The 12,305-nt window shown below is 45.0% G+C and overlaps 1 protein-coding gene across 1 annotated transcript in view; it reads right to left on the bottom strand.

Annotated features, from left to right (window-relative positions):
• The window catches only part of gpc1b (glypican 1b), a 59,924-nt gene extending 48,198 nt beyond the window's left edge, over nucleotides 1-11,726 (bottom strand). Inside the window, exons 1-2 of the mRNA XM_079284876.1 lie at nucleotides 11,616-11,726; nucleotides 10,939-11,486 (exon numbers count right to left, since the gene is read on the bottom strand). Coding sequence (XP_079141002.1) covers nucleotides 10,939-11,101 — 163 coding nt within the window. The 5' untranslated portion in view covers nucleotides 11,102-11,486; nucleotides 11,616-11,726. The remainder of the gene's footprint in view (nucleotides 1-10,938; nucleotides 11,487-11,615) is intronic.
• Between the last annotated feature and the right edge of the window lie 579 nt (nucleotides 11,727-12,305).

Below are 12,305 nucleotides of genomic sequence, written 5' to 3' on the forward strand. Positions count from 1 at the left end.
CTCTCCTCTGCCCAGCAGAATTTGTGATTCAATTTGACTGAGTGATGCCCGGGGCCCCCAGGGCTGGAGCCGAGGCTACTGGGAAAGAAGGGTGTATGGGAGCAAGGAGAACGCAGGAGGCGAGTGGTGAAACAGGGGCCCCCACTTCTGCTGCTGCACAGCTCGAGGAAGCCATTTCATCACATTGTGTAAGTGTGTTACTAGTTGATACGCTAACGCAGGCAAAAACAAGACATACGGTACAAAAATACCTGGATGAGATCAAAATTGATTTCATCTCACCAAAGTTGCAACTGGTTTTTAAGCCCCACTGAACAATTCTGTCTCTCACCTGATCTCAGCAGGAAAGCAATGACATATTTAAAGAGAATGCTTTTAGTTTAAACCAGAGCCCGGCCCAAAATAGAGAAGAAAGAGAGACACTGGACCATCTCCTACGAAGCTCAATGTTACAATCATTAAAATGAAAGACACTGGTTGAATACTGTAACGTCCAAACACACTGGCATCCGTCAGGACCAAAACAATCCTTCTAATCTAACACTGTGGAGTCAGGGCTTCCAGTTCAAATGCATTGCACTTACTGGATCACCTTGTGCATGTGTATAAGGTGTGAAGACATGCGCTGTCTTATGGCGACCATCATACTACAGATCTGCACTCTGCGTTGTGTTCAGTCAGCAGAGGGTTTCAGCGGTCAACATTTGGAGAATGTTCCCAAAAAAACCTTTAATTTTTCCCTCACCAGCTATTGTCAAACCCACCTTGACGGAGGCACTTAGCATCAAACGAATGAATTAACTAAGATTGCATATTAGCATACGCTCTGTGATTGGCATCCTGCTCAGCAGCTCCCAGTATACTGTATGTATCCAGTGCGTACAATGTGTACTACATGTAGTCTTGCCCAAAACAGCAGGTCGTTGCTCTAAATTGCATGTTTTTAGTCGCCTTGTCTGGTGGAATAACACTTGAACAAACAAATCATAAACATAATGTAAAACGAGTCTCATGTGAGCTCTTATCAAAATAGGCACGCAGAAACCGAGTCGTGCATCACACTCACACACATCAACAACATCTTTACGTACATGCATTCAAATGCACGTGCACGCACTCACTCACACACATACGGTACAAAAACACATTATACGCTTTGGAAACGCACAAGGCAGCCAGCCATGCGCTAAGCTTGAGTTGATTTGGAAGATGTCAAATATTTATGTGAGACGACTCTGCAGGGGAGGAAGAAGAGATGAAAATAGTGAGGGAGCAACGGAGAGAAAGCAAATAACGAGACGAATGAAACGATGACGAGCGGGCCCGACTGAAATGCCCCGTTACGGCTGAGCGGAAGGAAACGCAGGCTAAAATATGTCATTGTCATTTCAAGTTCATTAGCTCACCGCGTGCCGTCTCCTCCTGGGAGGAAGGAGAGAGGGGAAAGGTAAAATGTGTACAGTAGCAAAAAAAAGACTTCGGAGCTCTTGAACAATAGAATGTGAACTCACATTGAAAATTGCTTTGTGAGTTTTAAGCTCGTGTTTTTACACAAGGAAACTCCATAAGCAAAGGCTATATGTGAAACTCTGTCAATTACTACAAAGAATGTGGAGCCAATGTATCAAGAAATGTTGAGATTCAATCCAAATCTTATCAGTTGACACGTTTTCTTGTCCGACTCTTCCCTTTCCACTCTTCTTCCATCTTTTCGGGCGGACAGCTTAATAAACAGCACGTTGCTGTTAATTGGTTCAGATGCCAGGTGTAAGTGGAGGACATGAGGCTACGCACAGGACGTACAGACGTGATATATCTATAGATGGTCTCCAGAAACTTTCCCTCAAAACCGCACAAACATTAAAAAACGAACTAGAACTAGAATAAGTGAAAGGGGCTGCTAAAGGGAGTGGAGAGAGGAATGTGGAAAAATATCATTAACAAGCTAATCCTGTACCAGCTAACAGGATGACAATTGACAGTAATTACATATTCCCCCTGTAATTATGAGCTTTTTTTAACGTGCCCCCTTTTTCTCGTTGGGCCTTAAGCCTCTGGTCATTCTCGCCTCTCCATCTTCAGACAGTCACTCCACCTCCAGATCTAAATAGTCCAGCGCGGTCAAGCCAAATAAGCAAACCACCATGATGTACACGGGGCTTTCCTCTGCCACAAATAACGCTCGAGAAATGATGTCACGTAAAAACCAGATCTCACCATCTAATTAAAGAAAAATGTGCTCGGAAAGCAGAATAATCCGACAGGAGACGAGAGTTGGAGTGGACTCAGAGAGAACTGAGGAAAGCCGCTTCACCACAAACTGGGAGAGGGAGATAGAAAGAGGCTGCAGTGCACAACCCCTTTTGGGTATTCTGGTTGCTCGAAGAACGAATGTTAAGGGGGAGCAAAGACTTCTTTCTTTCTCTGCAGTTTAAGCCAAATGTACCAGATGGAGAGGGAGAGATGCAGTATCACAGAGCACGAAAGAAAACTTTGCCAACAAAACAACACACAGATTTCACTGTAATTACATTCAAACTCAGAGCAAAGGAAGTTGGGGGACTGTTAAAGTGGGTGTAAGAAAATGGATTCCGACAGGAAGAGTTTAAATAAATCGAACAGGATCTTTGGCTTGTGGAGGCAACATTTTTAGAAGTGATTCATCTTATTCTCACACGTCTCTTCCAAAGCCCAGATGACCGAGGAGTCCCGGCGTTGCCATCATGTCTGTAGCTCCAATTAATGAAGGTTTAGAATTTAGAATTGGATTCTTGAAACGTATGGCTTTAATGTTAAAGGCTATAAAAGGTGTGGTAAAATTAGATCACGAAAATATGGAGTCATAAAAATCACAGACAAGTACCAGAAACAAACTAGCTTTTTTTTTTGTTTCTATTAGAGAACATCTGTGAGCATGCAGTAAATATCACATGAAAAATAAATGAATTCACAACTTCCTCTGCAGGAGCACATAGAGTGAATACAGAATCAAGATTTGCCAAATATTTAATTTGGCGATTGAAGGAACATTAATCCAGAACAACCGATTCATCACCAAATCCCTTTGTCACGCAAATATGCAGAATATTTGTCGATTGTCTTGAATTTTGAGCATACATTAGTTGTGTTTCTTTGTTTGATATCATTGTAAATCAAACATAATTGGGTTTCGGGCTGTTGGACCAAACAAGTCATTTAGAAGATACCACTTTAGGCTCTGGGAAATGGTAACAGGCGATTTTGTTTTTATAATAGCTAGAGATGCTGTAACAGTTCATCTTATCACCCACGTATTAACTTTTAATAGTATCACAGTATTAGAATCAAAAAAATCGATACCCAACCCCCGTGGGCCTGCTGAATGTGTTGCCATAGTGCCATAGCCACAGGAGCGAATGCTCGGGTCCACATGTGCGTGTTGGTGTCGGGCGTGTCGCCCTGTGCAGTCCATACTGCGTGAGCCCTCGCTTAATATGATGGGCGTCCTGCTTTGGGTCCGCACCGTCTGTCAAGCAGCAGGAGGGCAAGAGGAGAGGTAGCTGGAGCCGAAGCGACGCCACACCGAGAGCCAGAGCCAGTTTCCTGTCACTTCAAATACCCACCTAGTCCACAGAAAGCACAGCTGGAGGGGACATTCTGCCATGGCACACGGCGGCATTTACATAACTGACGAAAGGGCAAAACAAAAACAATCGCCAGCAATCATGCGCGTGCACGCACTTCGCACAGCGAATGGAGAGGAAGCGGTTTAATAATATTCTTGCCATGTCTTTAGAAGTCATGCAGAGTCCACACACATCTGTGACACACACACACACACACACACACTCACACACACAAATGAATACTCTCTCATTTGCTTATGGTGACATGCGGCCCACACACACACTCACACAACGAGAGACAGTGAAGGCGCTTGCAGTGATGAGGGAATAATTCTCCTTTTGACACAACCAATTCCTCTGAAGACAAAAGAGGAGTTCTAAGCCCCCACCACCACCACCACACACATACACACACACATACACATACGTGTGTGTGTGTGTGTGTGTGCTCGCCAAGGGAAGGCTGTATGTGTGAACGCCTACTCTCACATCAGACAAGTGACACGGAACAAAAGACACGAGGAGCGCAGCAAGAGAGAAGAAGAGGGGGGGGGGCAGCAGCTGAAGTGCATGCTGGTCAGAGAAGAGGCAGCTGACACTTGTCACGGTAGTGCATTATATCCTAAAAAGCAATCTCTGTTGGACCTCAATTTCTTACCCTTTAAGACCCTGAGGTAAATTGCAGTCGATTTATTTTCTTTTTAAATAAGTCAAAGGAAATGTGGGGGGGAAAAGTGACACGTTTGTCATCTCTTACGTCTTTCCGTCCAAACATGAGTCAATGTAATTATTTTGTGTATTCATACCAGCTGCATGGATGATTGAATGCATATTCAGCAACACTCTAAAAGCATGAACAACATTTCTAAATCGCACACTGACAAAAGCACACTTATACACATAAAGCCAGCAATGTTACATATATATTTTTAAAAAGAGCCCAAGACAGATAAAGGGCCAGACCAAACATTACCATCAGAAGTGTGTGTGTGTGTGTGTGTGTTAAGCTTGTCGTCATTGTAGCCGTTCTGGACAGCAGCCTTATCGCCACAGCCCATTGATATCTCCGCTGATGTGGTGTTCTTATTCTCCATATGGTGGACACCGAATTGATCGCACTGAATTCCATATTGCCGCCTCGTGAATGGAACTCATTATTCGCCTTGGAGATAAGAGCGTCAAGGCCTATTCTGAAGGTTAACGTCAGCATGACGCCCCACGCATCTGTTGGCCGTCCTCCACACACAGATCAAAGCAACAGCAACAGTTGTTTCTGTAACACAGTGTGCAGGCTCATGACCCTGCTGCAGTTTACAGTGTGGGAATCCCTGCATCTGGGCTCCTGTCTGCGCCTGTTTGTGCGTACAGTATCTGTGTGTGTGTGTGTGTGTGAGGGCGTGTTTGTGAGCGTTCGTGTCTCTTTGCGTGTATGTGTTTTCCTACCAACGAGTTGTTAAAATGCTGAAGTCAGTAAGAAGCCTCTTGAAGCATTAAGCCATAATGAGCTGCAGGGAGCATGAAACAGACCACAGTGTGTTTGATGTTCACCATAGAGAGGGCGAGAGAGAGGGGGGGGGGGGGAGAGAGAGGGCCCATGGTCTGCTGACTGTGACTTGGGCTGGTCTGCCAGGTTTCGCTAGTCCCTGCTCCGCCCTGTGACGGGCTATATGTGGGGAAATAGAGCAACACAAAGAAGCGTGAAGAAGAGAAAAGGTGGAGTTAAAAATACGTAGCCGTCAAAGCACAGAACATGAAGTAGTCGTCTTAATCGGCATCACTTTTGGGCGGACGATATAAGGCTCAATGTAACCGTCCCATTTCCTTCACACAGTCAAGAAAATTGTCAATTGTTGTGACTGACGTTGTTCGATGACTTGTTCTGTCGCATGTGGAGTACTGCTGCTGAGTCATTTGGTAAAGTGCAGCTGAGAAACATCGACAAAAAAAAACAACAACTTCAAATTGCACAGAACAGAGCAGCCAGACTGGTCTGCCATTGTTCCCGCCGTGCTGATGTGTGTGAGATGCATAACTCTGGAGGCTACATTAAAGTCTAGACTTCTGCTATTGATGTCATTTTGAATTGCACACTGAATTTCTTTTGTAAAAAAAACGAGTGTACACAGTTGTTTTGTCATACTTGTAGGTGTAATATGTATCAAGTGAGCAATGGTCATCTGGTGGCATCAACTGTTCTTTATACATCTTCTCCTGCTTGGAAAACGCTGCACCAACATCAGACAGACCAAAAGTAGATTTTATTTCATAAATACAATTGTATAAATCTCACACAGATAGTTATTATTGTTTTGGAATCTTTTTTTCTTTTGTTTTTACGAATATTATTATTTTATTGCTGTGTATTTGTGACAATTTTGTTCTTGTTTCCATTGTAGGCCATCATATTTGAATGTATCATTTATCATATTTTCTCCTTGGCTTCTTTTGTCTTTTCTTTTTTTTAATGACACTTTTTTTTGGTTTAAATTGTTTGAATATAGTTTCTGTGTGAAGCTCAGGAAGACTAGCGACCACTCTGTGGAAACTAATAGGGATCCAAATAAAGAATAAATGAATTTAAATGTTTCTCCTTTGCAACTGTAAGGGTTTTGTGAAAGTAGAAATCTATAAAGGTCATGTGTATATTTTATCTTGTTCTGGTGAATCCAGTACGTTGATGTAACAGCATTCACTTCAGGCTCATGCCGTGTTGGAAGTGTTTGAAAAATCTTTTGGTTTCTGAACTACTGAGACTTCCTTTTACATAAAAAATCAACCCAGGCAGGGTGTCCTGGTGCCTCTGGGTTTTTAAGCTGACCATGTAATTGGAACATGACAGGTTCAAGGCCAGTCGGGTTTCTGCTTTTTCCCCCAACATGCCTCACTGAACTGGGACACCAATTAAGTCTCAATGCCTGCTGCTATGACGTGTTGGTTCATTATCGAACTGCGCAGGCAAAGAACCGAACTATTTAGCTCGGTGACACCGTTAACAGTGATTGTTAGTACGAACAGGTTCGTGAATAAATTGAGAACACTGAACAGATTATTTTACAATCATAACTGGCATGAGAGTACTTTGCTGAGGGGACAAGAATGAGGGGCCACCACAGGTCAAGCAGCCTCGCAGGGGGACTGGAGGGTCTTAAGCCAACAGCAACTGGTGGAAGACACAGCGATACTGTATAAGTATGTCCACAGAGATTAAGGGCTTAAACACACACAACATTGTACATGGTCTACATTTTGGACTATGAACACTCGAGCTGGTGGGTCGTCTGGGTTGCAGCTCATGCAGATTCTGAGAGTTGGGTGCTTTTATACCAATGCGATATCTCCTCCACATGTTTACTGTTTTCTTGTTGGTTTTGCAGCCTCTCCCCGGCTCGGCCAGCTTAGTTTTATTCTGGCATTGGACTCCTATCTCCATTTAACCTCTGGCTGGAAAGTGGTGTAGGGGGCAGCAAGCACACAAGCAGCTATTATCTTATCATTACCCACAGTCAATTAGGTAAGAGAGTGGCCCGGGGAGAATTTCCTACCCAGTGCGGGAAAACTCATGCTCTGTTTTAGCTACAACGCTACTTTGTACATTTAATGACTTGTAAAAAAAAAAAAAGCTGCTGCGTTTAAAAGATTCCCATACTTTTTTCTCTGTTGGCTACCATAGTGATCAGCCCATATTTCCAGCCACAAGACAGTCTTTAGTCAATAACAGTTCCTAGCAGGCCTGGTGAGCAACAACCCCACTGTGTCATTTGCCAAACACTGGTTAGAGACGACACTTCAGAGCACTGAACAGTCTGCCTGTAGCAACCGGCAATCAACAACAACACAAATACAGCATGGGAAAAGCCAGTGCAATATACCAGAGTGTTACCAGCCTTCCTCCAGATGTCTCCTGCAGCTTGTGTCTTTGTTTAGGCGTATATGTCGTGGAGCATCTCACACTTATTGGCTGCCAGCTGCTTTCAAAGAGCGCCTGGCGCCTCTCTCTTTAAGAGCCGATGAGAGAGAGAGAAACAGAGGAATGAGGAGCGTCATCCCCTGATGAGTCATCGCGGCCGCAATGGTGGGGTGGGACAGGGAGGAGACAGGTGGAGGAGACAGAATGGAAATATCCATTTTGGATAAATACCGACAAAAAAAAAGAAGCTTGTTTCCAAAAATAACTTCACTGGACAGAGTTACACCGGCATCATCACATTCGTTTTGATTACATGCGAACCATCACTTTTCATTTCTGCTCAACTGATGGCTGTTCCCACGGCCCAGTAAACACGGCTTTAACACAATATCAAACAGCTCACCCTTAACTCAATAGCTTGCTTGTGCTTGGCTTTCGACGGCGAATTGCTGAACAACAGGGGGACTGTCCGAGTGGTGTTACATGAGGCGTATCAATGTGAAAGCAATATCTAGGAATCTTCTTTCACTGTTGACTGAGCAAAATCAAACAGGGACTGTGATGTGGGATGTGTACCTCACACGTTCATAAAAGTGCCTCATTCAAAGGTAAAGAGCAGCGGTGTACAAGTAAAAAGTACATCTTCACAAAACAAACTGGAATAACTCATAACTTTAAAGGCCATATTACTTGCAGACCTTGTTTAGACTTTATCTGCATATGATTCCATGTTTGATGAGACGCGTTTTGTGCATCTAAAAACGAGCTTTATTAATATTGTGCAGGAGTGTATTCGCTACTTCGTGTGCCGAGGCCTTGTGTCTCATTTAGTGTGCAGTAGCATTGAAATGGATTCGAAAGAGCTGCGACTGGACATCATTCTTACAGCTGCGATGCAGTTGTCTCTCAGCATGTGACCTGGAGTCAGGCCCAGCCTCCACATTAAGTTGATCAAGCCCTGGTGTCTCACAAGGGAAACATCATTCTGCAAATATCAAGCATAAATGAAAGCTTTCATATTTCACTAAGACGTTCAATATGGCAGGCTGGAGCGGATGAACGTTTATTTACGCTTGGGAGCCAAGAAGACGGGGACACAGGGAGGTAAGATTGTCAACGCCAAATCTCCCCTTTCCTCGATCTGGCTTGCTGTCTCACATCATCCACGTCTGCGTCTCTCTTTCTCGCCCTCTGTTCTCTATCTATCACTTCCTGGCACTCAGTGTCTGTCTCACTCCCTTATTTTCTCTCTTATTGAGAATGCATTGGCCCCAGACTTAAAGTAAGCTCCACATCATTGATTGAAGCAAGAGGAATAGCTGGTGTCATGACAAGACAGATTTTATCTGTAAAGCATTATGGATTACAGACATTTGGAGGAAAAGGGGGATTTCGAAGGCGCCGGGGCTGGCGTTAATTCTGTCAAATGATTTATTCAGTTTGGCCAATCAATTAAATTAGAAGTGTCCAGTTACGACTTGGCCCTCACTGCCTTATGATGTATGGCGTCATAACATGAGCTAACAGTTTCATCACATTACCGCCCCACCCTCTAATCTTATAATCTCTCCTATCCTATCAGTGCGATCACTGGGAAAGATCTACTGGATGTCCTTGCATCGGATATCATGTTCCTCATGAGCTTAATGCTCCATCTTTATGCATCTTAAAGGCGTCTCTATGGTCACGAAGAAACACCTACAATCTGAACGTGTAAGCGGAGCGTTATATATGCTATTTCTGTCAAGACACAATGCTCTTTCTGCAGCCATGCTGTGCTGTGTGAGAGCCAATATGCGCTCAGAAAATAGAGCCGTTCCTACTTTAGAAGTGAGTGACCATTCGGTGAATACTGCAGAAAGTCACCCTTGTATGTCTCAGAGCCATTCGGACGGCGCTCATGGACAAACATCTCTGTCTTCACGGGGGAGAAGAGTTTATCTACTGTCACAGTAGTGTAGCACTCTGTGGAGAATGAATTGGGCAAAATAGAGAAGGTGGCTGACGCAGTCTGGAGGGGCTTTTTCGAGGAAAAATGGTCTGTTGTTATCAGATTGGGAGGGTCTGTGGCTGTGTTACAGGGAGAACCACTGCGCACATCCACACTCATTTCATGTTGGTTAAACATGCAGATCACTTTAAATATTAAGGTTGTACTTTCTGTTCTTTACTTTTGGAGAAAAGGTTCTTCGCATTCATTCATTTGACAGTTTTGGGGCAATAAATTGAATAAAATATGCAAGTTCAGATCTAATTCCTATTTCCTTTGAATCTGTGCACAGGAAAGCGGTTGTGTAAGCACGCACGGCCACGGTCTCATGTCTTGTCCATGCATGTACGATGCCGTAACTAGAACCTGAAATTGCAGGAAACTGTGTGTGTGTGTGTGTGTGTGTGTGTGTGCATGTTCATGTGTGTGAAAGCGTTGCACTGAATTCCAGAGGAGGCACACCTGTAATCATCTGGCTTGTGACCGGCTGACATCAGACCATGAATGACACAGTGAGCAACATCATATTTGTGCGGTTACAGCACATGGTCAAGTGAATGTCAGGCATTCTACTGGGAAGAATTAGGCACACAAAGAACATACAGGTTTCAAAGAAGAGGAACGATTAGGGAGGGGAGCAGCTTAGTTTTGAGCGAGACTGAAAAACGAGAAGACAGAAAGGGAGGTGCTGCTCCTGCATCTGTGTTTCTAAAAATGTCAAGTGTGGGGGAATTTAAATGGACATTTCTGATCAGGGAAAGCCAGAGTGTCTGTGTGACATGTCTGTACTGTCTTAATGTATTTTCAAAGCAAGTGTTTCATCTCGAGAAACAGCCGAGAGCTAGAGATCCCTTCCTTTTACCGTGTGACTGGAAATGCGTGTGACTACAGGTTTTAAAAGGTGTAAAGATAGAAACTGGGTTTGCTCACTCTCACAACAAAGCAAGACGTAAAAATACATCCTTTTAAGTTCCTGGGAAAGAAAACATATTTCGAAGTAACAGTTTGAGGCAGTCATGTGTGCAAACTGCATTGTGTGCTGTTTGTGAACCAAATGCACACAAACATTTCTACAAGATAGGTTAGACCTACACACCAACACTTACACACACACACACACACACACACACACACACACACACACACACAATGGTGTTACTGCAGGTGCGACTTTGGCCCCAAAATAGACTAACATTCCTTGGGGGACTTGCAGAGAGATTATGCTTCTCAGTGGCAATGAGTTCATACTGTAGCAGCTGTATGAGGGCTTCGCAGTGTGCTCGACACTTTATGGCACGATTTAAAGAAAATGTTGTACATTTGGACAGGTAGATCACCCTGAAAGTGCGTTTGGGCTCAGGGGTAAAGATCCCATTTGCTCCAAAGAAATAGTGCGCACTCCATGACCGCAGCAGACGCATTTCGAAGGAGCTTACCTGATATTTCGGACTGAGGGACACCATCCAGAGGGAATCCTTTCCCGCTATAAAACTGCCTGATATCCGAACAACTCCGAGCTTTGCTGGTCCCTTTGTCCCCATAGGCTGGTGCCGTTAGAGAGCACACTGCCAAAGCCGCTACGATGAAGGAATACATCATGTGGACTTTAGTCAAGTGCAAATCCGACCGAGAGGCGAAGCGGCTGCGTTGAGTCCTGAACGGAGCAGGAGACTCCCAGTAAGTGGCCGCGTGTCAAACGGGGCTCCCAAGTGCTGCTGTGCGTAAAATATCCTCCACCTTCCTGTGTCCCTCCTGCGCTTTGAGTGCGTCTGCCGAGTCTGTGGCTGCTCTCCGCGCACTGCCGCACGGCACAGGAGCGACTCTTCACAGCGCAGAGGTCCCGTCTCTCCCCTCTCCTTCTGTAGGGCCGATGTGGACAGGACAGTAGCTTTGTTATTCTTCCCAAACGACTGAATCTCCTCACGCTGTGCCCAGGATAAGTGCAGTTATCCTGTCTCCACTGTTGTTGTTTGTTTTAGTTCACCTAGACAGGGACAAGCAAGACATGCAAATCATTAGGTTACGCGTTTACAGCTGGAATCATTTGTGTCAAGCAAATAGCACGGTATTGCGCTGACGCTGAGCAGCTAAGGTTCTGTCGCCGCACGCCTACCGGCTATGACGGCCCGGGAGGGATCCGAGTAAGGAGGTGCGCACTGGCGGCAGCTATCGCAGCTCGTTCCCGGCTCAGGGTACTCTGAACGATGCTATGCCAGCGCTGCCACTCTGTGGTATGAGGAGGAGGCGAGAGAGGGAGAGGGGGTGAGAGAGAGAGGGAGAGGGGGTGAGAGAGAGAGGGAGAGAGTGTGTGTGTGTGTGTGTGTGAGAGAGCGTATACGAGGTATCGTGTTCCTGCTCCGTTTCATCCCGTCTCATTTAAATGTTATTTTTAGACGTTTCAGAATAACATTTTTACAGGTTTGAGTGGGTTTAGTTTTGGAAACGTCTGTCGTTTTGATGTCCTATCCGTCTGTGTGCGGAGGCCTGCTGTATGTGGTCTTTCATAACGTGGTCTGGTTCTCAGTGAAAGAATGTGCTCTACGCGTCCGGACAGCGGGATCTCCACCAGCCAGGTGTCACAGGTGAACTGTGGGCGGGCCCTCGACCCCACGCGCACACCCAACACTCTCCTCCGCTCCGCAGAGGGGGCTGCATGCATGCGCCGTATCACTCCTCGAAGGGGCAATTTGACGACAAGTCACTACATGCCTGATGGTTGCCAGTTTACTTGTCACCTGCTGAATGCCTTCACTATTCGAGTTTCTGTACGTGTATTTGAACTACGCTCACCTTCAGTATGACG

Source organism: Melanostigma gelatinosum (genome assembly GCF_949748355.1).
Source record: "Melanostigma gelatinosum genome assembly, chromosome: 15".
Taxonomy (NCBI): Eukaryota; Metazoa; Chordata; class Actinopteri; order Perciformes; family Zoarcidae; genus Melanostigma; species Melanostigma gelatinosum.